We start from the raw sequence: 21,326 nt of genomic DNA, 5'->3' as shown, positions 1-21,326 counted from the left end.
CTGCTACAGAGGGAACAGTAAGCTTTGTTATTGTGACTGTCAAATAGGGTTTCTATGGAAAATGTTAAAAATCTCAAATATTTATTGAGCATCTACTGTATGTAGGCACTGTACTAAATATTTTCCATGGATTATCCCTATTGAATTCTCACAGTAATTCTATAAGACATTCTTACTCTCATTTTATGATGAGGAAATGGAAGCTCAGGGGGGATCAGAGATTTATCCAAGTGGTAAAACTGAGTGGGAGCCTGTCTGACTCCATGATGAACACACCTAACAGCTATTGTCTCACAATGCGAATGTATTGTTGGTCATTATAATCACAATAAAATCAATATCGCACCAAAAGATTAGTCCACCCAGTGTTGACCTATGAAGACCATGTTGTGTTCCAACCCTTTGAGGCCTTTCTGTATACCTGGATGACAATGGTAGCTGCCTTTATCGAGGGTCTGCCCTGTGCCAGGCACTACACATTCAGTATAGACAACTCCTGCCATGATCCTAGGAGCCCTGGGAGGAAACAAAGGCTCAGAGAGGTGAAAGCACTTGTCCAGGGTCACAGAATGAATAAATGCAGAAAATCTGGATTCCAGCCCAGATGCTAAAGCCTGGGCTTGGGAGATGTCTGCTATATTAGAAGCTGGGAAGTCACAGGTATTGCCGACAGGGAGTTGACTCTGAGTGAGTGTACAGTCTGGCTGGGGAGATAAGACCTAGACCCCCTCCACCCTCCAAATTGAATCTCAAGTAGGAAGTGACCGATTTCCTGAGAGAAGCATAGATAACATAGCAGAGACCCTAAGTGGAGAGAGAGACAAAGGGAGAAAGACATTCTAAGAATGTGTGTTTGAGACAAAAGAGAAGGAAGAGACTGGACTCTGGAAAGAGTTTCTGGCCAAGGTCAAGGCTTGTGCTGGACTGTCGGACTGTCCATGCACTAACTGCCTCCTTCTCTGAGCCTTGGGGCACCCTTGTGTCATGCTTACTGATTTATTATTTCTATCTGTATTTAATTACTACCTCCTCTGTGCCAGGCACTGCACACTGCAGATTCAGGAGTGAAGAGAATAGGCAAGTTTCCCTGCTTGATGGAGGTTACAGTCTGGTGGATTAAATATAGAATTCAGTGAGGCCATGAATATAAATTGCTTCACTCACAGCCCAGCTGCAGAAACCAAGAGCTATGGTGACTATAATTAGAGCAAATGAACTCTAGCCTCCCCCGCCTTGACTTGCTGGGCGACCTTGGGCAAGTCAATTCACCTTCCTGGAGCCCAGTTTCCTCTTCTCAAAAATGTCTCCAGATCTGACTCTGGGATTCTACCAGCCTTCCCATATCTAGGCCAACTCCATCACTGGAGTTTGAATCCTAGGATGTGGGGACAGACTTGGTGTCATTGGCTTCCCTGGTCTTGGGTCCCCAAAGGATAAAAAGAAAAGAATTAGGGACAGCCAACCACTGAGAGCTCAGGTCATAGATCTGGGGTGGAGCTGTGATTGGAGCTAGGGGAAGAAACAGAGACTCGGGACCCCCACTGTGTGACGTGATTATTCTCCACTTCAGTCGGCCTCTGCAGAAGGGCAGCCATCCAATGTGCAAGGAGCATGAAGACGAGAAAATCAACATCTACTGCCTCACGTGTGACATGCCCACGTGCTCCATGTGCAAGGTGTTTGGGGCCCACAAGGCCTGCGAGGTGGCCCCGCTGCAGAGTGTCTTCCAGGGACAAAAGGTACTGGCCTGAGCCACTTCCACCCCAGCCTGGGCCTGCTGGGCATGGCCTGGTGATTCAGGATGTGGATTTGATCCCTGTAGATCTGCTAAGCTGGCCTTTCAGTGATGGTCCCTCTGAAGGGACTTCCCAGGCCACAGGGACAGCAGCCCTTGCCTTCCTGGGGGAGGTGGCTGAGCTCATGGGTTATACTTAGAGCCACTTGAGAGCACCTGGGTGTGGCCACAGGGGAGAGACTAGACCCCAGGGCCAGGCCACTAGGGGACTTCTCAGGCCATGACTTCTATACCACAGTGTGCTTTGGGTGCCAGATAACTCTTCCTATGCTGATCACTCTCCCAGTCTTCAAATTCCTCTGCAGCAGGAGGCAGATGAGAGCCCTCTCCCTGTGTGTCTGGGTCTATGGGAGACCCACTCTCCTGTCCGTGCAGTAAGCTGTGGCCCCTCTTTCCATGTTCTTTCTTATTCACCTGCTCTTCTCTTGATCTCTTGTAGAACTCTCAACTCTTTCTCCCTTCTTTCCTAGAACAAGCCCCTCTTCTGCCAGTACCTTGCTATGTATTTTGGGCAGCTCACTTCCTCTCTCTGTGCTTCATCTGTAAAATAAGGGCAACAGAATCTCTCTGATATTCTCTGCCCTGGACCTGAACTGTACCTTGGAAAGAGGGGCCAGACAGTTACTAGAGGCTCTTTCTAGCAGAAAGGGGACTGACTGAGAGTGCCATTTTGCTGCCAACTCCCAAAAGGACAGGCCCTGGGACTATTTCTGTCTTTCTTCTGATGCCTCACCCCTTCCTCCCATGTAGACTGAACTGAGTAACTGTATCTCCATGCTGGTAGCCGGGAATGACCGTGTGCAAACCATCATCACTCAGCTGGAGGACTCCAGCCGAGTGACCAAGGTGAGGGGACAATAATTCTGCCTGGGGGTTTAAAGCCTCCAGTGCTGCCTCTGGGGTGAAGACTCACCCAGGATTTGTGGTTAAATGTTGGGGCCTGGAGCCTGAGCTGTTCAAGCAGGGATAGTTGGGAGGGACTGACTAATCCATTAATCCATTCATTCAACAAATGCTTCTTGAGCGCAGCTGTGTGTCAGGCCCTGCCAAAGGCGCTGGGGCTGGGGTGGAGAACAAGACAGACCCAGTCCCTGACCTCAGGCTGTGTCCCACTGATAATTCCCAGGATTGTTTTTAGCACTGATAGTTTTTAAAGCCTTGTTCTCTGGTGTGCTGTAGACCAAGGCTTCAAACTTTAAAATGCTTACAGATCACCTTGGAGTCTTATTAAAATTCAAGTTCTGATTCAGTAGGTCTGGAAGGAGGCATGAGATTCTGCGTTTCTCACAAGCTCTCAGGGTTTGCCCAAGTTGCTGGTCCATGAACCACACTTTGAATAGCAAGACCATAGCGGCAGAAGGAAACTTTTCTAGTTCTGCAAAAGCATCTGTGATTTTCTATCTCCACTTGAAGTGCGGACCTGGAAATGAGATGTGGGGAGCAGATCATCATATTGCTGTTGGGCAAAAAAAGCTGTGTGAAGGATAGGTTCAAAGGAAGGAGAGGAACATTGTTAGCACCCATGAGGGGCTCCCAAACTGATAGAGGTGACTAGAACCCCCAGTCTGATGAGCTGCTAATTAAACCCATTTTACAGGTAAGGAAACTAAAAGGTAGCATCTGCCTTAGTGAGAAGGGAGCCTCAATGAGGAGGCCACTAGGGGTGCTGCTTCTCCACTTCTGCCAGGACCAACTGATGCACAGCTACAGGAAGCCAGACTTGGTCCTAAGATGGGAGAAAGAGTGTGACCTGGGGACACACAGGAAGCCCAGAATATATATTATCCCTTTTGACCATGGAGTCTCTAGTTTTGAGGAAGGGAGTTGCTTTCCATGATGCCAGACTCCAAACGTGTACTAAGTAGCTGGGTGTAGCAAGTGCCTTCTTCGTGCTGAGCCTTCATGTCGTCTTCTGTAAAATGGCGATGTAGTAAGACCTCTTCCAGCTTTAGAGTCTTTGTTCCTAGCATGCTCATTCCAGGAAGGAATTATGGGGAGGAAGACCCCACAGGATGTGACCCCTAGATATCTGTCCACAGGAGAACAGTCACCAGGTGAAGGAAGAGCTGAGCCAGAAGTTTGACGTGCTGTATGCCATCCTGGATGAGAAGAAGAGTGAGTTGCTACAGCGGATCACGCAGGAGCAGGAGGAGAAGCTCAGCTTCATTGAGGCCCTCATCCAGCAGTACCGGGAGCAACTGGAGAAGTCCACTAAGCTGGTGGAGACAGCCATCCAGTCTCTGGATGAGCCCGGTGGAGCCATCTTCCTTTTGGTGAGCAGGACTAGGAGGGCATGGGCAGAGGCACTTCAACTTGACAGTTCTATCTAAGGTTTAAGTCATGCTCTCCCACTGACTACCCATGTGCCCTCAGGCAAGTCATTGAAACCTCCCCGAGGTTAAGTTTCCTCATCTGTAAAATGGGCATGTAACAGTCCCTACCTAAACCTAGAGACTATTAATTGAGCACCTACTGTAGGTCAGCCACTGAGGCGGAGACAGAGATGAAGGAGACACAGCCCTGCCCTAGAAGAGCTTGTTGGGGGAGACAGATGAGGATCAGCTATAAGTTTCCACAGTTCAGTTCAATAAAAATTTCCTAAGCACTTACTGTAGGCCAGGCTTTCTGCTAGACATCGGATATAAAAAGTGATTAGGATGATTTTCATCTTGGAGAGTTCAGGGCTCAAGGTGTTTAGACCGATACTCCTAAAATCCAAGCTTCCTGCCAGGATAATGGGAGGGGCCTAGGGTGATGACCAAGACCTGTGCAGACCACGGACAGAAGGAAAAGATCCAAGTTCTGTTCAGCCCAGGGTGGGGAGCAGGTTACAACTGGGCTAAGGAATGGCACCAAGTACCCATCTGAAGCACCCAGTCATTGGTTTTGCTGATTTACTGGGCTACCCCTAATGCAATCCTAACCGTTTGCTCTCTCTCTCCTCCCATAGAGTGCCAAGCAACTCATCAAAAGGTCAGTGTCTCCACAGGGCTTGTGATCCGAGGCCCTAGCTCCCATCAGGGCCTCTGACTTCTGTCCAGTGGGTCTCCCCTTTTGCCTTAAAGCTGCTGGGATGGTCTCACCCCAGGCTGGCTCTCTTGGCTTTTGCATCCCCTGCTTTCTTGGATCATCCATTCTGCTTGTGACTGAAGAGGAACTACTCCACCGCTCCAAGGGGAGCGTCTGGGTGCAAGGCCTGGGCGTGGGCACATGCATGTGCACTGGTGTGAGTTGGAGCTAAGACAGCCTCTCCCTGCACTGAGCCCCAGAGATCTCACCCGGCCTCTTTCTCTTTCTCTCTCTCTCCCTCTCTTTCTCTCTCTTGCTTGCTCTCGCTCTCTACTGCTCTCTCTCCTCTCTCTCTCTCTCTCTCTCTCTCTCTCCCCCCTCCCCTACAGCATTGTGGAAGCCTCCAAAGGTTGCCAGCTGGGGAAGACAGAGCAGGGCTTCGAAAACATGGACTACTTTACTTTGGACTTAGAGCACATAGCAGACACCCTGAGGGCCATTGACTTTGGGACAGGTAAAGGAGGTGGTGGTGCCACTTGTCTGATTCCCCGTTTTACCCCTGGAAATTGGCTTCCCTCTCACTGACCCCTGCATAGAGGCAGATACTCTAGCCAAGATGCCCAGATATCAGTCACATGCATTCAGTCAACTTCTGGATGAGCCCAGAGCCTAGCACAGTGCCTGGGACATAATCGTTGCTCAGTAAATTAGCCGTTACTGTAGATCACCTGCTCCACCGTTACCCTCCCAAAGCTAAGATGTTCAAGAGTAGATTGTGCTATTGAACGGTATGACATTGTGTAGACCCAAACTGCCTTCCATCATCTCCTTCAGCCTCAGTTTCCTCACAGGGAAATGGAGAGAGAACCAACAGCTACCATTTATTGAGCACTTTCTATATCCCAGGCACTAAGTGCTTATAAATTCTATCATTTAACAGCATCTTTAAGACGTAGTTTCTGTTGTCATCTGGAGACACTAATTCTTTCGAGCCTCTCCCTAGACACTCTTGACTAATGCTCTGACTGTGGTGATCCCCTCAAGGCCCCAAAGTGTTAAGGAAGTGTCTTGGGAGAGGGCGTAGGTGACAGGCATGTTCCCTGTTAGCAGAGCTTGAAGGTGATGTCCCCGCAGGGGAAGTGAAGACACAGGTTGCACCCCTCTGTGGGCTGAGGAACGAGGAAAACTGAACAAGAAGTGCTAGGCAAGCAGATTCCAAAGGCTGGGCAAATTCCTTCAAGACAAGGACTCTGATCCCTGAGAATCAAGGTGTTCTTGTCCCATCTCCATAGATGATGTTTATCTGTCTGATTGAGAGCTATGCAGAAGCACAGGTCCCCTCTGGTCACAGGCAGGTCAGGCGATAGAAGCTGCTCCTGCTACTGGAACAAAAAGAGCCTTTTGAACCTCTCTCTCCCTTGGGGGTGGGGAAGCGGGGTGGCAAGGAAGGGGAGGGCTGAGGAAGAAGGAAGCCCACTTCTGTGCAGCTTGGGTTTGGCAAGCTCTTCACCTCCTGGACCGCTGATGTCACTGCAGGGCCCATTGACCCCGACAGGGCGTGGGAAGGGATTTGGATCAGTGCTGTGTCCAGCCCTGTTTCCCTTTGAGCAGCTCCTCTAAGAAACTGGCCTATCCGAACACTATTATGCTTTGTCACACACAGATGAGGAAGAGGAAGAGTACATTGAAGAAGAAGATCAGGAAGAGGAAGAGTCCATAGAGCGGAAGGAAGAAGGTAAGAAATCCATCTACCTGCATTCTTTCACGCGTTCATTCATTCATTCAACAACATGAGGTACCAATTGTGCGCAGTGCTGTGCTGGACACTGGGGATGATTGCAATGTGCGATGATGTTCCCAATATGTGTTTTAAACCTTTGAAGGGTAAAGTCCCTTTATCCCCCTCAAAAAACCCTCAAACTGTTCATAATAAAAACCTCCCATTTTATATCTAAATGACCTTTCTATATGGAAAGCATTACAGTGTAACAGAGGTAAACAGAGTGTAACAGAGTGTAACAACGCTGGGCTCGCCCTTCTCCCTAGTCTCAGAGAGCTGGCACTGGGCAGTGGCTGCCCACTTTGGATGAGGCATGCACCTGCCAGTTTGCCCAGACCCACCACTGCCAGCCTGCCTGCTTTCTGCACCCACGTGTCATCTGCTGGCCCCTGTAGGCATCTGAATTTGCCACCTGGGCAGACTATTAGTTAAGAGTTCTGAATCGCAGCTTTCTTGTGGACTAGCGGTGTGATCTAGGACAGTTCACAACCTTTCTGAGTCTTGGGCTATCCATCAATGCATGGGGGCATAACAGTGCTGACCTCAAAAGGTTATGGTGGAGAGTAAACCAGATAATCATTTAACACAGTATCTGGCACATAGGAGGGACATGGTTGCTAATTAGCACATGTTTGTTAATGTTATTATTTTTCAGGCCAAGTTTTGTATTTGATGTGCCATCCATAGTGTTTTGGCAATTAAATTCTATCCTGGTTTAAAGAGGAAGAAGCCAGGCAGGAATTGGAGTTTGATGATTATGTCCCTTTAGCTTGGTAAGCCCTGGATCCCTGTCTCACCTTGTTTCTTCATCTTTTCTTTCAGGACACCAGTAAGGAACTGGATGAGGAAGAGACCCTCTAGATGCTGGGAGGGAGAGACTGGGGAGGGTGGGGATGGGCCCAGCCGCCTTGGTGACAGGCCCAGGGTGGGAGGGGTCGGGGCCCCTAGAGGGGCAATGGGGAGGTGTGTCTTCTCTTTGCTCAGAGCAGGGACTAGGGGTAGGACCTCCACCGCTGTGTCCAGCAGTCACTGAACCAGAATTGGAAATGTGCTTGAAACAAATCACACAGGACACTTTTCTACATTGGTGCAAAATGGAATATTTTGTACATTTTTAAAATGTGATTTTTGTATATACTTGTATATGTATGCCAATTTGGTGCTTTTTGTAAAGAAACTTTTGTATGATAATGTCTGGTCATCGTGTGTCTGGAGATCGTTAGAGGGGAAGGAAGCCAGGTCAATACTGCTGCCCTCTTCCTTTCTCTAGGAGGCCTGGGTAGCACTCACAGGCCTGGAAGGGATAATGTACTGTATTTTGATGCCTATCCCTGACATAGGGTATGGTAACTGAGTTTGTGTTATATGTTGTTTTAATAAATGCACAGCGCTCTCTTCCTGTTATTACCAAAGGAGTTGGGGTTTCATTCAACCCTTTTTTTTTTTTTTCTGGAGATTTCAGAGTGGATGGACAGAGGCCTGGTAGGAAGTGTGTAATGGCAAGGCTGGGCTTCTGTCCTACCAAAGAAGGAGCTTTTTAAATGAGCATTTACCAATTAGAGCTTCATGGAAAACTGGCCCTGAGATGACCTTTAAGAAACAAGTTTAACTCCTGGTTCTTTGGTTCTCCAGAAAACAGGGCCTAAGGCAAAGCTTAAATGTTTTAGTCTAGGTAGAATCCCAGGGAAACCAAGGTGAAGGAAAGAGGAAACAAGCCAGGAAATGAGGGAAGCAAATCGTGTAGCATGTCTGAGCTGGCCACTGCTTCACCAGAGACCCAGTTTCTTGCTCAGTCATGTGAGATATTTCTAGCAGGTCGTGAAGAACACAACTGACTCAAAGGGAAGAGAGAGAATTTTGTCTGCTGGCTCCTTTTATCTCCTGCCTCAGGGTTGGAGTTTGTCTCCCAGAGCGTTAATCCCCTTGCACTTCCAGGTTGCATCACTTGGCCCCTTTGGGAAGCTGCTGAGGAAGCTAAGCTACAAGGCATACCATCAGTTGGCTCTATGGGTGGTGGGAGCAGTAGAATCTCCATGATCCAGTTGGGTTGGGCGTGGGTGCTGGAGCTGCTGCTGCTCCTACTGCAGTGGGCACAAGGGAGCTTCTGCTGGAGCCCAGACTCACTCCAGGAAGGCCAAGACAGCCACCAGTGCTAGGGGATGATGCAATGACCAAGGCCAATGTAGCACCAAGGCTTTACATGAATAAGGGGTCAAGGGGCTGGGAGAGAGATGAAGCTGAGCGGATCAGAGGTGGTGCATTAATTTGGTCTGAGATGCCTTGGACATATACATTTGAGAAACACTGGAGTCTCCCAGCTTTTCAACATTCAGAACACAGCAAGTTAAGGGCTCTGAGTAGTCTCGCCATAAAGAAAGCTATTTAACTTCAGACAAGTATTCATGCTTGGAATACTGCCTGATCTTTAAAGCTCTTAATAATTTTTGGTGGATAGAATATTTAACCCAGCATTTCCTTTCTGTGGAACTCATTTTATGAGAGTGCTTTAAATCCTCACATCTCTGCCCATTTTTTCTTCTGGGAGTTTTTCAAAGGCTCAGTCCCTAACTTTTTTGCTCTCATTTCTAGTCCTTTCTCAAGTTCTGAGGCATGAAAAAAAAATTTTTTTTAATATTACAAGTGTACAAAACTAGTTGTAGAGCATAAGAAACTATTGTAAAATAAAATCCTGTGGCTAGCATGAAGATCAAGAAAAAGAACATTACCAGCCCCCAGACGCCCTCCAGGTGCCCCCTCCCATCGTAACTCCCTCTTCCACTTGTAGGTAGCCACTATCCTGTCTTTTTTGATAATCACACACTTGCTTTTCTTTATAGTTTTATCTTCTAAAGCAAGGACCTTTATCTAAAGTACTGAAGAAACCCTGACCCAAACCCCTGAGCCGTGGATTGGTGCCAGTCTGTAACCTATTAGGAACTGAGCCACAGAGCAGGAGGTGAGCAGTGGGCAAGTGAGCTAAGCTTCATCTGTATTTGCAGCTGCTCCCCAGCGTCACTGCCTCAGCTCCACCTCAGATCATCAGGCATTAGATTCTCATAGGAGCACCGGTCCCTGGTGCCAAAAAGGTTGGTGACTGCTGCTTTAAAGTATCCTCCTATAGAAGACTGAAGGAATTTGAGACCAAAAAGCAAAAGGCTTTTATCACCTTGAAATCACAAGAATCAGTATTACAATCTGTCTACATTCTATCTCCAGATTTCTCCAGGTTACTGATTCCATTGCAAACAGGCATGTCAGTCTACTTTCTTGTCACTTATCAGAGGGAAAAGGGAGGGCAGTCAAGATTCTGTAATCAGTTAAAATTTAAATTCCAGAAGATATTTGTTAATTGCAAATAAAGGGCTCTCTACTTTGCCACACGAAGGGCCCTGCCTGTCCTTGCAAACCGGAACACCAAAGGGTGGTATAAAGGGTGCTTGATGAATACGCTTCTTTTAAGATCTTGCTGCATGAGAGGAAACTGGCTTCAAAATTATTCCAATGAATCTTGAATAGTTTCATAGGCTGCTGCATTAGAATCACCATAGAAGGCTTATTTTTCTCTAAACCTTTAATTCTGGAGAATTTCAAACATATGGAAAATAGAGGGAATAGTATAATGTACCTTAATGTACTCATCACTAAGTTTCAGCAGTTATTGACATACTTATTTCTCCTCCACCATTAGTCACTTCCCCTCACTGGAATTATTTTAAGGCAAATCCCAAATACCATGTCATTTTATTCTTCAGTACTTTAGATAAAGGTTCTTTTACAAATTATAACCATTATACCATAAAAAAAAATGAAGAATGATTCCACAATAGTATCAAACACAGAGGTCTTAAAAATATAGATTCCCAGACCCCACCTGAGACGTACAGAATCAGATTCTGGTTGTAGAATACCAGAATCTATATTTTAAAAGTAAAATTCCTCAGGTAATGTTGGGGTCTGAGAACTTCTAGGTCATTCACCTAGGACCTCCTAGGGATCTCTGCTGGAGCCAGGCATATAATTTAAGTGGACCCGGCAGTTTTCAGTATATCAAAGCCTAATTAGTCAAATTCTTACAAATCAATTAAAATAAATGATGAGAAAGCTTTAATTTAAAGGAAATCTGGCATAAAATTTTTGGTAAAATGTATACGTATCTGGATCCAATTTGCAAATCTGTGTTTATTGAGAATTTACAATGTACTTTGTATTAAAGGGAACAAGAAGGACGTGTAAGATACTTTTTAAAAGCATAAATATTTTGCCCTCAAATAAAAGAGTTATTCATCTGTGCACAGGCAGTTTAAAACTGTAACACAACTGAGATGCCCCAGTGAGAAACTCCTGTGAACTGCACCTACCTAATTTACTCTCATCTGATTGAATGACCAGCCTGATATTTGTGTGCTTCTTTATTTCAATTCAGTTGACAAGTATTTAATTAAGTGCCCAGTAGGCACTCAGAGCTGAACTAAAATGCAACAGAAGCACAAAATACATCTCTGCTCTCCAAGAGCTTATAATCTAGAGGAGGAGATCAGGTGAATACTTATCTGAGATGACCTGCAAGAGCATATGCAGCAGTCCTCAAACTTTCCTGTGCAGAAAAATCCCCTGGGAATCTTGTAAATATGCAGATTCTCAGATTCTACACCCAGAGATTCTGATTCTGTTGGTCCGATGCAGAGACCTGGAACTTGCATTTTAACACTCTCTCCAGGTAGCACTGTGGGCCTTAGACCATACCAGGAGAGCCAGGAAGCCTGAGGTAAAGGTTTTCCAGAGAAGGTGGAAAAGCCCGGTCTCGGCAGCGTGCCACTGTCATCGTCACTCCTTCATCTAGTTTCCTCACAAGACGACTCTTGTTTGGGGGAGAAACTCAAGGAGCCCCTCCTTTGTTCCCAGTAGTGTGGGCAAGAGGCTTGCACCCTAGACTCTAGTTTCTGTAAAGGGCCATACCCAAGCTATGGTAGCCATGACCGAGGATGCTGGGGTGATGGAATGATTGGCCAGGGAGGTTGCCAGCCTGATATTTGAGTGACCCAAAGTGCTTCTATATAGATCGCACCTATCAGAGGCCAGCTTTGGGGCCACAGGTCCCAGACCTCCCCGGAGACTGCCATGGGAGGATGCAGCTTCGAGAGGGTGGGCCACCAAGCCGGTGTGAAGGACAAGCCGACTTCTTCCCGAAGAACACCACGCCTGACAGCTTCCTGCGGCTCCTGTAGGCTGCTGCAGGGCGAGGGAGAAGGGACGGCGGTGGTGGTGTCAGCTCTGCCCAGATAGAGGCTGCAGCTGAAGCGCGACACCGCCTTATGGAGAAGATGGAAACAAAGCTGGTCATTCCAGATTCTAATCGGAGCGCGCAGGCGAGGAACTGGCGTTGCTTCGGTGGCAAGGATGGGTCGGGAAATTCCAACTAGTTCTAAAGAGGGCCACTGCCCCAGCCTAAGAGAGGCAAGGCCCGCCCCCAGGAGCCCTCTAGCCTGAGCGGAACACAGCCGACCTCAGACGGCTGCGGCCTGAGGGTGGAAACCGATCAAGCCCTCAGGAGGCACATTCCTGCTCTCCAGGGACCCGAAGCAGTTTTCCACAAACCAAGGTCCCGGAACTTCTCGATGGGACGCTGCCAGCCCCGCGCAGGGGTGAGCGCGCGCAGCCATAGCGCAGTCCTAACTCAGTAGAGGTGGTTAAACTTTTCGTCACAAAGTAGGTGGGTTCCCTGAGCCCCAGGGACGCAGGAGACCGGTGCTCGAGGGCAGCTCCGGGGCATCCTTGCAGCCGGTCACCCCTCCCCCTTCCCCGCGGGCGTTTGCACACGACGCGCGGCGGGCCGCTTCACACGGGGTGGCCAGGGCCAGATAAAGCGGGAGGACGCGGGGCACGGAGAGGAGGGAGCGCTCCGCGTGCAAAGCCGGAGCTGGAGCGGCGAGGCAGCGAGACCGTCTCACCGTGGCCCCAGCGCGGCCCGGGCGGGAACAGGCGCGCGGCAGAGGCGGCGGGCGAGGGGCGCACGCGGGGCGACGCGAGCGGCACGAGGGGCTCACCCCGCAGGAGAGTGCGCGCCCCACAGCGCCTGGCGCGCAACTTCTGGAGCTCATTTCGACGGGCGTCCGCGCGCGGCTTCCCCACCCAGCGCGGGGCGAGCGGGGCCGCATGAGGGCCGCGGATAAAGAGCATCTGTTGGACGCCAGGCCCGGAGCTCGGTAAGGTGAAACCTGGGGAGGGGCGGCAGTATGAGCGGCATCTGACGCAACTCCTCGTTTGCTATCCTGGGATACTTGGGATCGCGGCTTGAATCAGGACCACACAGGAGGAGTGGGGTGAAGTGAAGGAGACTGGAAAACCTGCTTGGCGCGAAGATCATGCCTCCCTCAAGGCTGAGCACAGATCCTGACCCCTACCCGCGGGTTGGAAGTGCGATGGATAGAGCCCCGCCCCTAGCCGAGTACTTTGTCCCGGGCAGCCCCGCCTTGGGAGGCCCTGTGTCCCCAGGTGCGCGAGATGGGGGTTTGCCCATCTCCTTGATCCTGAGCCTTGTTCCTTCTCCGCGCTCGGCTGGACGGCCCCGCCCCTTGGCCAGTTCTCAAGGTCTTTGCTTCCTTCAGGCCCTGGGAGGGATGGGGGAGGAGGGAACACTCTGGGCCAAGGTCCCTAGACTCCTGGAGACCGGTCATTTGCCCAGCACCCACCTGCAAACACGGGCTTCTGGTCACTCCTCTGCGACTGTCGAGCTTGGAGTGTCCTTATCTTTTCTCCTAATTAGACACATGGGAACGCCAAGCCCCCGCAGAAAGATAGGACTAGAGTGAGCCCTCCTTGTCCCCATCTCAGAACTGAGCCTCCTCTTCCCCTTCCTCTCTGGCCAGGTCGTACACGGGATCTCTGTGGCAGGATGGAGTTGGCTGGATTTCTTTGCCCCCACCTGGTGTGGACTTGCCGGGCATTGAGCTGGCTGTGGAGAACAACCATTACTGTCACGCCCAGAAGGGTCCTGGCAGTCACTGCGACCCCAAGAAGGAGAAGGCCCGTCGTCAGCTCTATGTGGCCTCTGCTATCTGCCTGGTGTTCATGATTGGGGAAGTCATTGGTAAGGACTTTGGTGCTAATTAAATGAAATTGACACGTGAATAGTCAAGATGATCTAAAAGGCTTTTACTCCCAGATCTTCCAGTAATATTAATGCAGTTGACAGTTGAACAATGCGGATGATTAGGAATGCTGACCTGCACAGTGGAATATCCACGTGTAACTTTTGACTCCCCAAAAACTTAGCTATAGTCAGCTCTTTGCATCTGTTTTCCATCCACCTTAGGTAATCTGAGGCTGGGAAACCATGGCTGGAAATGCACAATTACTGTTTCCCATCCAAACTGGTTGAGGCCGCAGATTTGAAACTCGCAGATATGAAGGGCTGACTGTATTTTTTGAAAAAAAAAAAATCCACGTGTAAGTGGGCAGGTGCAGGTCAAACTTTTTTGTTGTTTAAGAGTCAGCCATACTAACAGCCCTGTTTGATGAAACATTCACTAATTTTTAAAGTAATTTAAAAATTTTTTAAATTACCTTTGACATACAATATTATATTAGTTTCAGGTGTACAACATAGTGGTTAGACATTTATACCTTACGAAGAGATTACCCTGATAAGTCTAGTACCCATCTGACACCATACATAGTTATTATAGTATTATTGACTATATTCCCTATACTATGCTGTCTTTTATATACAACTATCTCATGCAACCCTCACAATAACCTTGTGCTGTCATATGGGTGTTGTTAGCCTCCTGATTTCATAGATGATGAAACTGAGCACATTAAGTAATTTGCCCAAGATCACACACAACAAGTAGGTAAGGGAAGGCCTGAATGCCTAGAATGAAAGAGCATTTACTAAATGCCTACTATTCCAGGCCTTAATTGAACTTGATTTTCACATTCACCCTCTAAATAGGTGCTATTAGTCCTGTTTCACAGATAATAGAAGTTGGGGTGCAGAGAAAGTAAGTCACTTGCCCATGGTTACACAGTGAATGAATGAAGAGGGCCCAGATCCAGTGTCTTTCTTTAGAGCCCATGGTTTCTCTGCTACACACACAGTCTGGGAAGTTGGCTTCTTGGGGAGCTGATAAAGATCCTCCATCCTCCTGGTCCTGCCCCTGCAGGTGGATACCTGGCACATAGCCTAGCGATCATGACCGACGCAGCCCATCTGCTCACCGACTTTGCCAGCATGCTTATCAGCCTCTTCTCTCTCTGGATGTCTTCTCGGCCGGCCACCAAGACCATGAACTTTGGCTGGCAGCGAGCTGGTGAGGGCCTTGGTCTGGATGGGGTGGGGCTGGGTGAGGGGTGGATCAAGACATGAGTTCTTAGGTAGCTGCAATGAGTGTACCCCCAGTGAGGCCAGGTGGGAGGGTGCCTTGGATGAGGGGCAAAATGTCAACCTTGGCTTCAGTCCTCTGGGAACTCCCAGTCTACAGGGAGGGAGAGTTCACTTTCCTAAGAAATAAAGAGGGCAAATTTCAAGAACAAAATGACTGGTTACTCTTCCCTTGGAGCATATTCTATTTTGTGTCTTTAAATCTCCCAAATTCCACAGGGCTACAGCCTCCTAAGTGTAGCCTGTCTCTATCTTTTATCTTTTAATGAACCTTACTTTCTTAAAAAAAAAAAAAAAAAAATGTGGCCTTAACTCTGCACATAACTCCATGGATCAGCTCTGGGGGGCAGGAAAGTTCAGCAAAGCCTTCTGGAAGAAACGGGCTTTAAAAGCTCTTTAGTTCATCTCTGGGCTGCATTGTCATTTTCCTCTTGATGGGAGAGATGGCCCAACTCCTCCTCCTCAGAAGTCTCAGTTTGCCAGCCAAGCAATAGGTGTATATCTTAAAAAGTCAGTTTCTTTACATGTAAAACAAAGAGTTTTGACCCAGATGACTTCCTCTAGCTCTGACATTGTCAGATGGACGAGCGGTGGGGGACGGTGTAACCACACTAGCCATACTTTCAGCAGAGTCCAATCAGACATAGGCCCTGACTTTGTGGGGAGGGGATGGGTGGATTCTCGGGGGAAGGGAAGTCTCCTCGGCCTTAGGGCCCCGCGCTAAGATTGGTGTTGGGGTGAGTTCTTCCTCAGAGATCTTGGGAGCCCTGCTCTCTGTGCTGTCCATCTGGGTCGTGACTGGGGTACTGGTGTACCTGGCGGTGGAGCGGCTGATCTCTGGGAACTATGAGATCGAGGGGGAGACCATGCTGATAACGGCAGGCTGTGCTGTGGCTGTGAATATCATGTAAGTGACTCCTCCCTCCTTCCACTTCTCACCTGCACACCTACGAGCCTGCTCTTGGTGGAAGCAGGCAGGCCGCACTCCAGTACAGGCTACAGGAACAGAATTTTCCTAATGCTTCAAGCTCTGGCACCTGGAACACCTGGGACCTACCTTAGGCCTGGACCAAGGCCATCAGAAACTGTAAATCTGGGGCAGCATCAACTCTACCCCCACCTCCTACATGTCAGTGAATAACCTGGGAGGCTTTTATACCTAAAGTGGGGAGGGGTGAGACTAGTTCTTACAGGAACAGATGTTCCTAGGGGCAGAATCCAAGTCTTTTTTCAAGCCGATATGCCTGAAATTGGTTTGACCCCTCAGTGAGAGTCAGGTGTGTAGAGAGCATCTATTTCATTTGGGTTCTCTCTCCCTTGCTCGGTGGCTTTGGGCAAGCCCCTTTCCTCTCTAGGCCTCAGCTTCCCTCTCTGTGACATGGTGGGGGGAACTAATGACCTCTGTGGTGCCCTCCTGCTCTGAGATTTAGCAACGGGACATCTTTGTGCCCGGATTCGGCCTGGCATTGGAGTTGAGCCCTTTCTCCTATGGCATTCTGAACCAAGGCCGCGTGGATCCGGCTCCTCATGTGGCCAAAGAGATCATGCGGTCAAGGGGGTTGGGGATTTTGCACCACCGGGAGGCCAGCCTCTACCTGGGTGGCCTCTACCTGGCTAATTCGAAGCCTCTACCTGCTACCTCAGTGAGTCCCTGGCTTTGTTTCCTCTTTCGTAGAATGGGGTTGACTCTTCACCAGTCTGGCCATGGGCACAGCCATGACCCCAGCCAGCAGCAGCAGAACCCCAGCGTCCGAGCTGCCTTTATTCACGTGATTGGTGACTTGCTACAGAGCTTGGGCGTCCTGGTGGCGGCCTACATTTTATACTTCAAGGTCAGAGCTGGGGACAGAGGGACTTGGGTGGGGTGGGGGAGGGCAGGAAAGTGTAGATCATCTGGGGGCTTCTCTCTCCACAGGACTCTTTCCAGATTCTAGCTCCCTCCCAGCTTTGGGCGGAAGGGTGAGGAGAGGGAAAGAATATCCAACTTCTGATCCTCATAATAACCTTGTAGTGGTGGTTTCTGCAGCTCAGAAAGGTTCAATGACTTGCACTGTGTCACACAGCTGGTAAGTTGTGGAGCCAGATTCAAACTCAGCACTGTGTGCAGCCAAAGCCTGGGCATTGCCCATCACATAGAGGCGGTGTGGTGTATTGGAAAGAGCTGGGCATTGAGTTTAAAGCCTGGTTTCATCCCTTGCTAGCTGTGTGATATGGAGTGAGTCCCTTACTCTAACTGAGCCTCAATTTCCCCATCTATAAATGGGGATGTTGGACTAGATGGTGTGTAAGATTCCACTTAGCTCTGTTCATGTCTCAGCCCCTTGGGCAAGGAGGGGTGGGAAGGGACTATGCCTTATCCTGAACTGTAATCTGTCCTGCCTGTCCTTTTGCAAAAGGAATAAACTGAGAGGCAGGGCCAGGGTAAGGCTCGTGCCCATCCCACAGAGAGAGCCCCTCTCCCCGACACAGTGCTAGGTGGGAAGGGAGAAGGGAAGCTGAGGAGTTAGTTGTTCAACCCCAGCTCTGCCTTCTCTTTTTCCTGTAGCCAGAGTACAAGTATGTAGACCCCATCTGCACTTTCCTCTTCTCCATCCTGGTTCTGGGAACAACCTTGACCATCCTGAGAGATGTGATCCTGGTGCTGATGGAAGGTAACTAGGCTTGGGGCGCCCTTTTCGCTCTTGGCTTGCCAGCTCTAACTGAAGCTCGAGGGGTAGGAGTAGGGGTTGGATCCCAGTACATTGGTGGGGAGCCAGGGGCTGGAGCCTGGCATAGGCTGGAGAACCTCCTGGGGCCCCCGGCCAATCTTGGCATTGAGCTGGGCCCTAAGGTGTGGCCATTCCTGGAAATGTCCCCTGGACCATGCCTTCCCTTCCTCTTAGGCCCAAGGGTGCCTCCTCCCTGCTGGGATGTATCCTCCTTGCCTAATCAGGTGGCTCTGGGTGATGTCTGCAGCACCTGGCACTCCAGCCTTTCCCCATACACATCCTCTGTATCCATTTGCCTTCCCTCAGGCAGAGAGAGGAGTGAGAATTATGCTTCCCATTTCACAGCAGGACAGACTGAAGCTCAGACAGACAAGGCTGCCGAATCCACTCCAGCTCGGGCTTTCTTTTCTGAGGCCCCTATCTCAGGAGGATGTGGCTGGGCTTTGAGGGGTGCTAGGTAGTGGCAGATGGTCTGCCCTGAGTTACACACTCATTCACCCAGCTTTCTCGTGCTCCAGGGCCTTGAGTCACATGGGTCTATGCATGGGCAGGGGCAGTCTTGATCCTGGTTTGGGGTCAGCAGGAGTGTCCAGCTGCAGGCCAGAGATTTTTCTCTAAGAATGGGACTCAGATAAAAGTGATGAGTGGGGATCTCATCACGTGGTTGTGGGGATCTCCTGGATCCCTTCTTTTCATTCAGAAACAAAACAAAACATTTTTTATTGAGCACCTACTATGGGCACTGTTCTAGGCACTGAGGATAGGGTGGTAAATACAACAGACTGCCTGCTCTCATGTGGAGTTTCCATATTAAAGGGAGAGACAGATAAGAATCTAACAAACAAGATAATCTCAGACAGTGCTAAGTGTGAAGAGGAAACTACAACAGGGTGGAATGATGGAGATCGTTTGGGAGATGGGAGCCATGTCAGATCTGCTGGCCAAGGAGGTCTTCTCTGAGACGACATTCGATGAGCAGGAACCAGCACGGGTCGAAGGGAGCCGTTTCCTTCATTTGGCCCCATCCTTGCTGTCTTCAGGGACCCCCAAAGGCGTGGACTTCACGGCTGTGCGGGATCTGCTGCTGTCAGTGGAGGGGGTGGAAGCCTTGCACAGCCTGCATATCTGGGCGCTGACCGTGGCCCAACCTGTGTTGTCTGTCCACATCGCCATCGGTGAGTGGTGGTGTGCTCAGGGTAGGAGAAGGGAGGGAGGCATCCAGAGGCCTGGGGCATCCCTGACTGGTCCAGACACCCCCAGATGCTTGCAGTGCTCATGCTTTGAACCTGGCCCCATGTTGAGTGCTTTGCACACATTACTTCATTTAATCATCACAGTCTCATTTATAGGTGGAAAAACTGAGGCGGGGGGTGGGGTGGTGTAGTAAAGTCATTTGCCCAGGCTTTTACAGCTAAATAAGTGGCAGAGGGAAACCTTAAGGCCAATGCTTTTTCTGCTCTTCTAGGGTCGTGGCAGGTATGGGAACCAGGGGGGTTGCTGGGTGCAAGAGTGAAATCTGGGGTTTCCTGATGTTCATGGTCCCCTATCCTTTTCTGCTGGAGGTAGGGTATGACAGTGGGGCTCCTGATTGTTCCTAAGGGCTCAAGAGTGAGTAAACAGTTCTCTGGTGCCTCCCCTGGTGTATCCTCTTGTTCTCCAGCTCAGAACACAGATGCCCAGGCTGTGTTGAAGGCAGCCAGCGCCTGCCTGCAGGGCAAGTTCCACTTCCACACCATGACCATCCAGATCGAGGACTACTCCGAGGACATGAAGGACTGTCAGGCATGCCAGGGCCCCTCGGACTGACTGCCTGGCCTGGCACTAACTGGGGCACAGATGGATCTGCAGATGGCAGGGCCTAGCGTCCCCCATGGCCATCCAGGACTCTGTTTACTCCGGCTGTGTTTTGAATTAGATCCCTCTCCGGACCTCTGCTCCATGCTCAGTGGAGGAGCCTTGCCCACTCCAGGAGTGGGGCTCTTTCCCTGCCTCCCCCATTTGACTACAGCCAGCACTGGGATGTAGATTAGGCAGCTTAAAAGTTAGAGTGACCCCACTCCTCTGACTCCTGGTCAGCTCCTCGCAGGCCTGGCTGTGGACCTAATCCTCAGCCAATGGTGTCCTACCCCCAGCCTCAGGGAAAGGTACTGAGGCATAGCGAGGGCGGGGGAGGGGGGTGCTGGAGGGGAGAGATGGGCCTCAACGTCCCCTTGCCTACTTGCCTTATGTCTGGTTTTTGGTCTGTTTGGCCTTTGATTCATGAATCGATAAAGGAGCCCAGGGACAAATCCCCCTCTCTGTGCCTCTAACGACAATCTGACTTAAGGAGGCCATGGGGGTTGGGGATTTGTGAGGACCATGCACTCTTCTGCATGTCCCCCTGAGATGGGAAGCCAGGGGCACTGGAGGCCCATCTGTGTGGTAGTCACTTCAGCTGTGAGCCAAGCGTTTCCCTTTCCTAGAAGGAGGAGACTTCTGACTAGGTAAGGACCTGGCTGGTTTCCTCTTTCCTTATTCCCTCAGCCCAGGAGGTTGTGCCAACGCAAAGATGCCCTGGCCACCTATGGGGGTGGGTGCAGGGATTTCAGCTTGGGTCCTGCCCTAACCACCTTACAGCTCCTGGGCCACTTCTCAGCCTGATAGTGTCCCAGGGAACTTGGAGCCTGAAGTCAGGTCTGGTTGGGCCAGCTCTGTTGCCCATACGGCCTGGCTTGTTCTGAACTTGGGGAAGGAGGGGAAAGAGGGGCTGAGGGGCTGTACAACTGGGACAGGAGTGCATCCTGGAGTGTGTGAAGGTCTCTGAATTTGGGGGTGGCTTGTGTTTACAAGGTGAAGGGAGGAGACCTGTCCTGCCTCACAGAGGAGGCAGCATGCCCAATCATCTAGTGGCCCCAGCCTAGTGGTCTGCCATAACAAGCAAGTGGTCTGTCTGCCATAACAAGCAAGTGCCCTTAGGCATGTCAGCCTGGCTGTGCCTCTGATTCTCATCTGAGAATGTTAACACCTACCTCACAGGGTTGTTGTGAGGCCTGGAGCCAAAGCCTGCCAAGCAACAAGTCACTTTGTTGGTGAAAAGTGGCTACTTCCGTTGTTTTTGTCCTGGAGAGATGCAGCCATGAAGCCTGAGGCTGCCTTGCTGAGGAGGCAGGTGGGCTTCCCAGCCTCCCTAAGGGCAGGGCTGACCCACAGTGGGAGGAAGAGGGGTTAATCACTTGCCTTCCCCTCTGAGCCTCTCTCTTCTCATGTGAAATGATCTCTTTGTGCCTTTCCAGCATGGTCATACAGGGGTGCCTGTGATCTAGGTCAGTGAGTTCTTCAGCCTCTCAAAATCTGTGGGAAGTCATGTGTATTGGCTTGGAAGTGTGTGGGGGGGACTGCTGATGACCATGTTCCACTATACCCCAATCTCAGGGGAATCAACCCCTCTTACCCCTCAGCCGAGGCAGGCTGGAGGAACCTGGATCCTTACAATCCTCTTCGGTCATTGCAATGTTCCATTTTTACAGATGAGAAAACCAAGGAGGCTCAGAGAGGTTGAGTCACTTGCCTTAAGTTGCACAGCTACTGTGAGGCAAGTGTGGGGTTTCTGCCTCATTCCCTTAGGCCTCTCTACAGCAGGGGATGGCGATCTGCTCTGGGCTGCATATTCTT

The 21,326-nt window shown here is 50.0% G+C and overlaps 2 protein-coding genes across 7 annotated transcripts in view; both read left to right on the top strand.

Annotated features, from left to right (window-relative positions):
- TRIM63 (tripartite motif containing 63) overlaps positions 1-7,996 on the top strand; it is a 40,162-nt gene extending 32,166 nt beyond the window's left edge. For all 6 annotated transcript variants that reach the window (XM_039854931.1, XM_039854927.1, XM_039854930.1 and 3 more), the window contains 7 exons: positions 1,571-1,739; positions 2,546-2,641; positions 3,835-4,068; positions 4,746-4,768; positions 5,194-5,318; positions 6,468-6,539; positions 7,407-7,996. In XM_039854931.1, the coding sequence (XP_039710865.1) occupies positions 1,571-1,739; positions 2,546-2,641; positions 3,835-4,068; positions 4,746-4,768; positions 5,194-5,318; positions 6,468-6,539; positions 7,407-7,417 (730 nt within the window). In that variant the 3' untranslated portion in view covers positions 7,418-7,996. The remainder of the gene's footprint in view (positions 1-1,570; positions 1,740-2,545; positions 2,642-3,834; positions 4,069-4,745; positions 4,769-5,193; positions 5,319-6,467; positions 6,540-7,406) is intronic.
- Positions 7,997-12,300: 4,304 nt separating this feature from the next.
- SLC30A2 (solute carrier family 30 member 2) lies at positions 12,301-19,835 on the top strand. Its single transcript, XM_039854268.1, has 8 exons — positions 12,301-12,787; positions 13,451-13,671; positions 14,750-14,896; positions 15,721-15,874; positions 16,643-16,799; positions 17,513-17,618; positions 18,716-18,850; positions 19,336-19,835. Exons 1-8 carry the CDS (start codon positions 12,738-12,740, stop codon positions 19,479-19,481), a joined length of 1,116 nt encoding a protein of 371 aa, XP_039710202.1. The 5' UTR covers positions 12,301-12,737; the 3' UTR covers positions 19,482-19,835.
- The last annotated feature ends 1,491 nt before the right edge of the window (positions 19,836-21,326 follow it).

Source organism: Pteropus medius, unplaced genomic scaffold (assembly GCF_902729225.1).
Source record: "Pteropus medius unplaced genomic scaffold, Ma_sr-lr_union100, whole genome shotgun sequence".
NCBI classification, from domain to species: domain Eukaryota; kingdom Metazoa; phylum Chordata; class Mammalia; order Chiroptera; family Pteropodidae; genus Pteropus; species Pteropus medius.
Note: the sequence above shows the minus strand (reverse complement) of the source record. Positions and strands in the feature narration are given on the sequence as shown.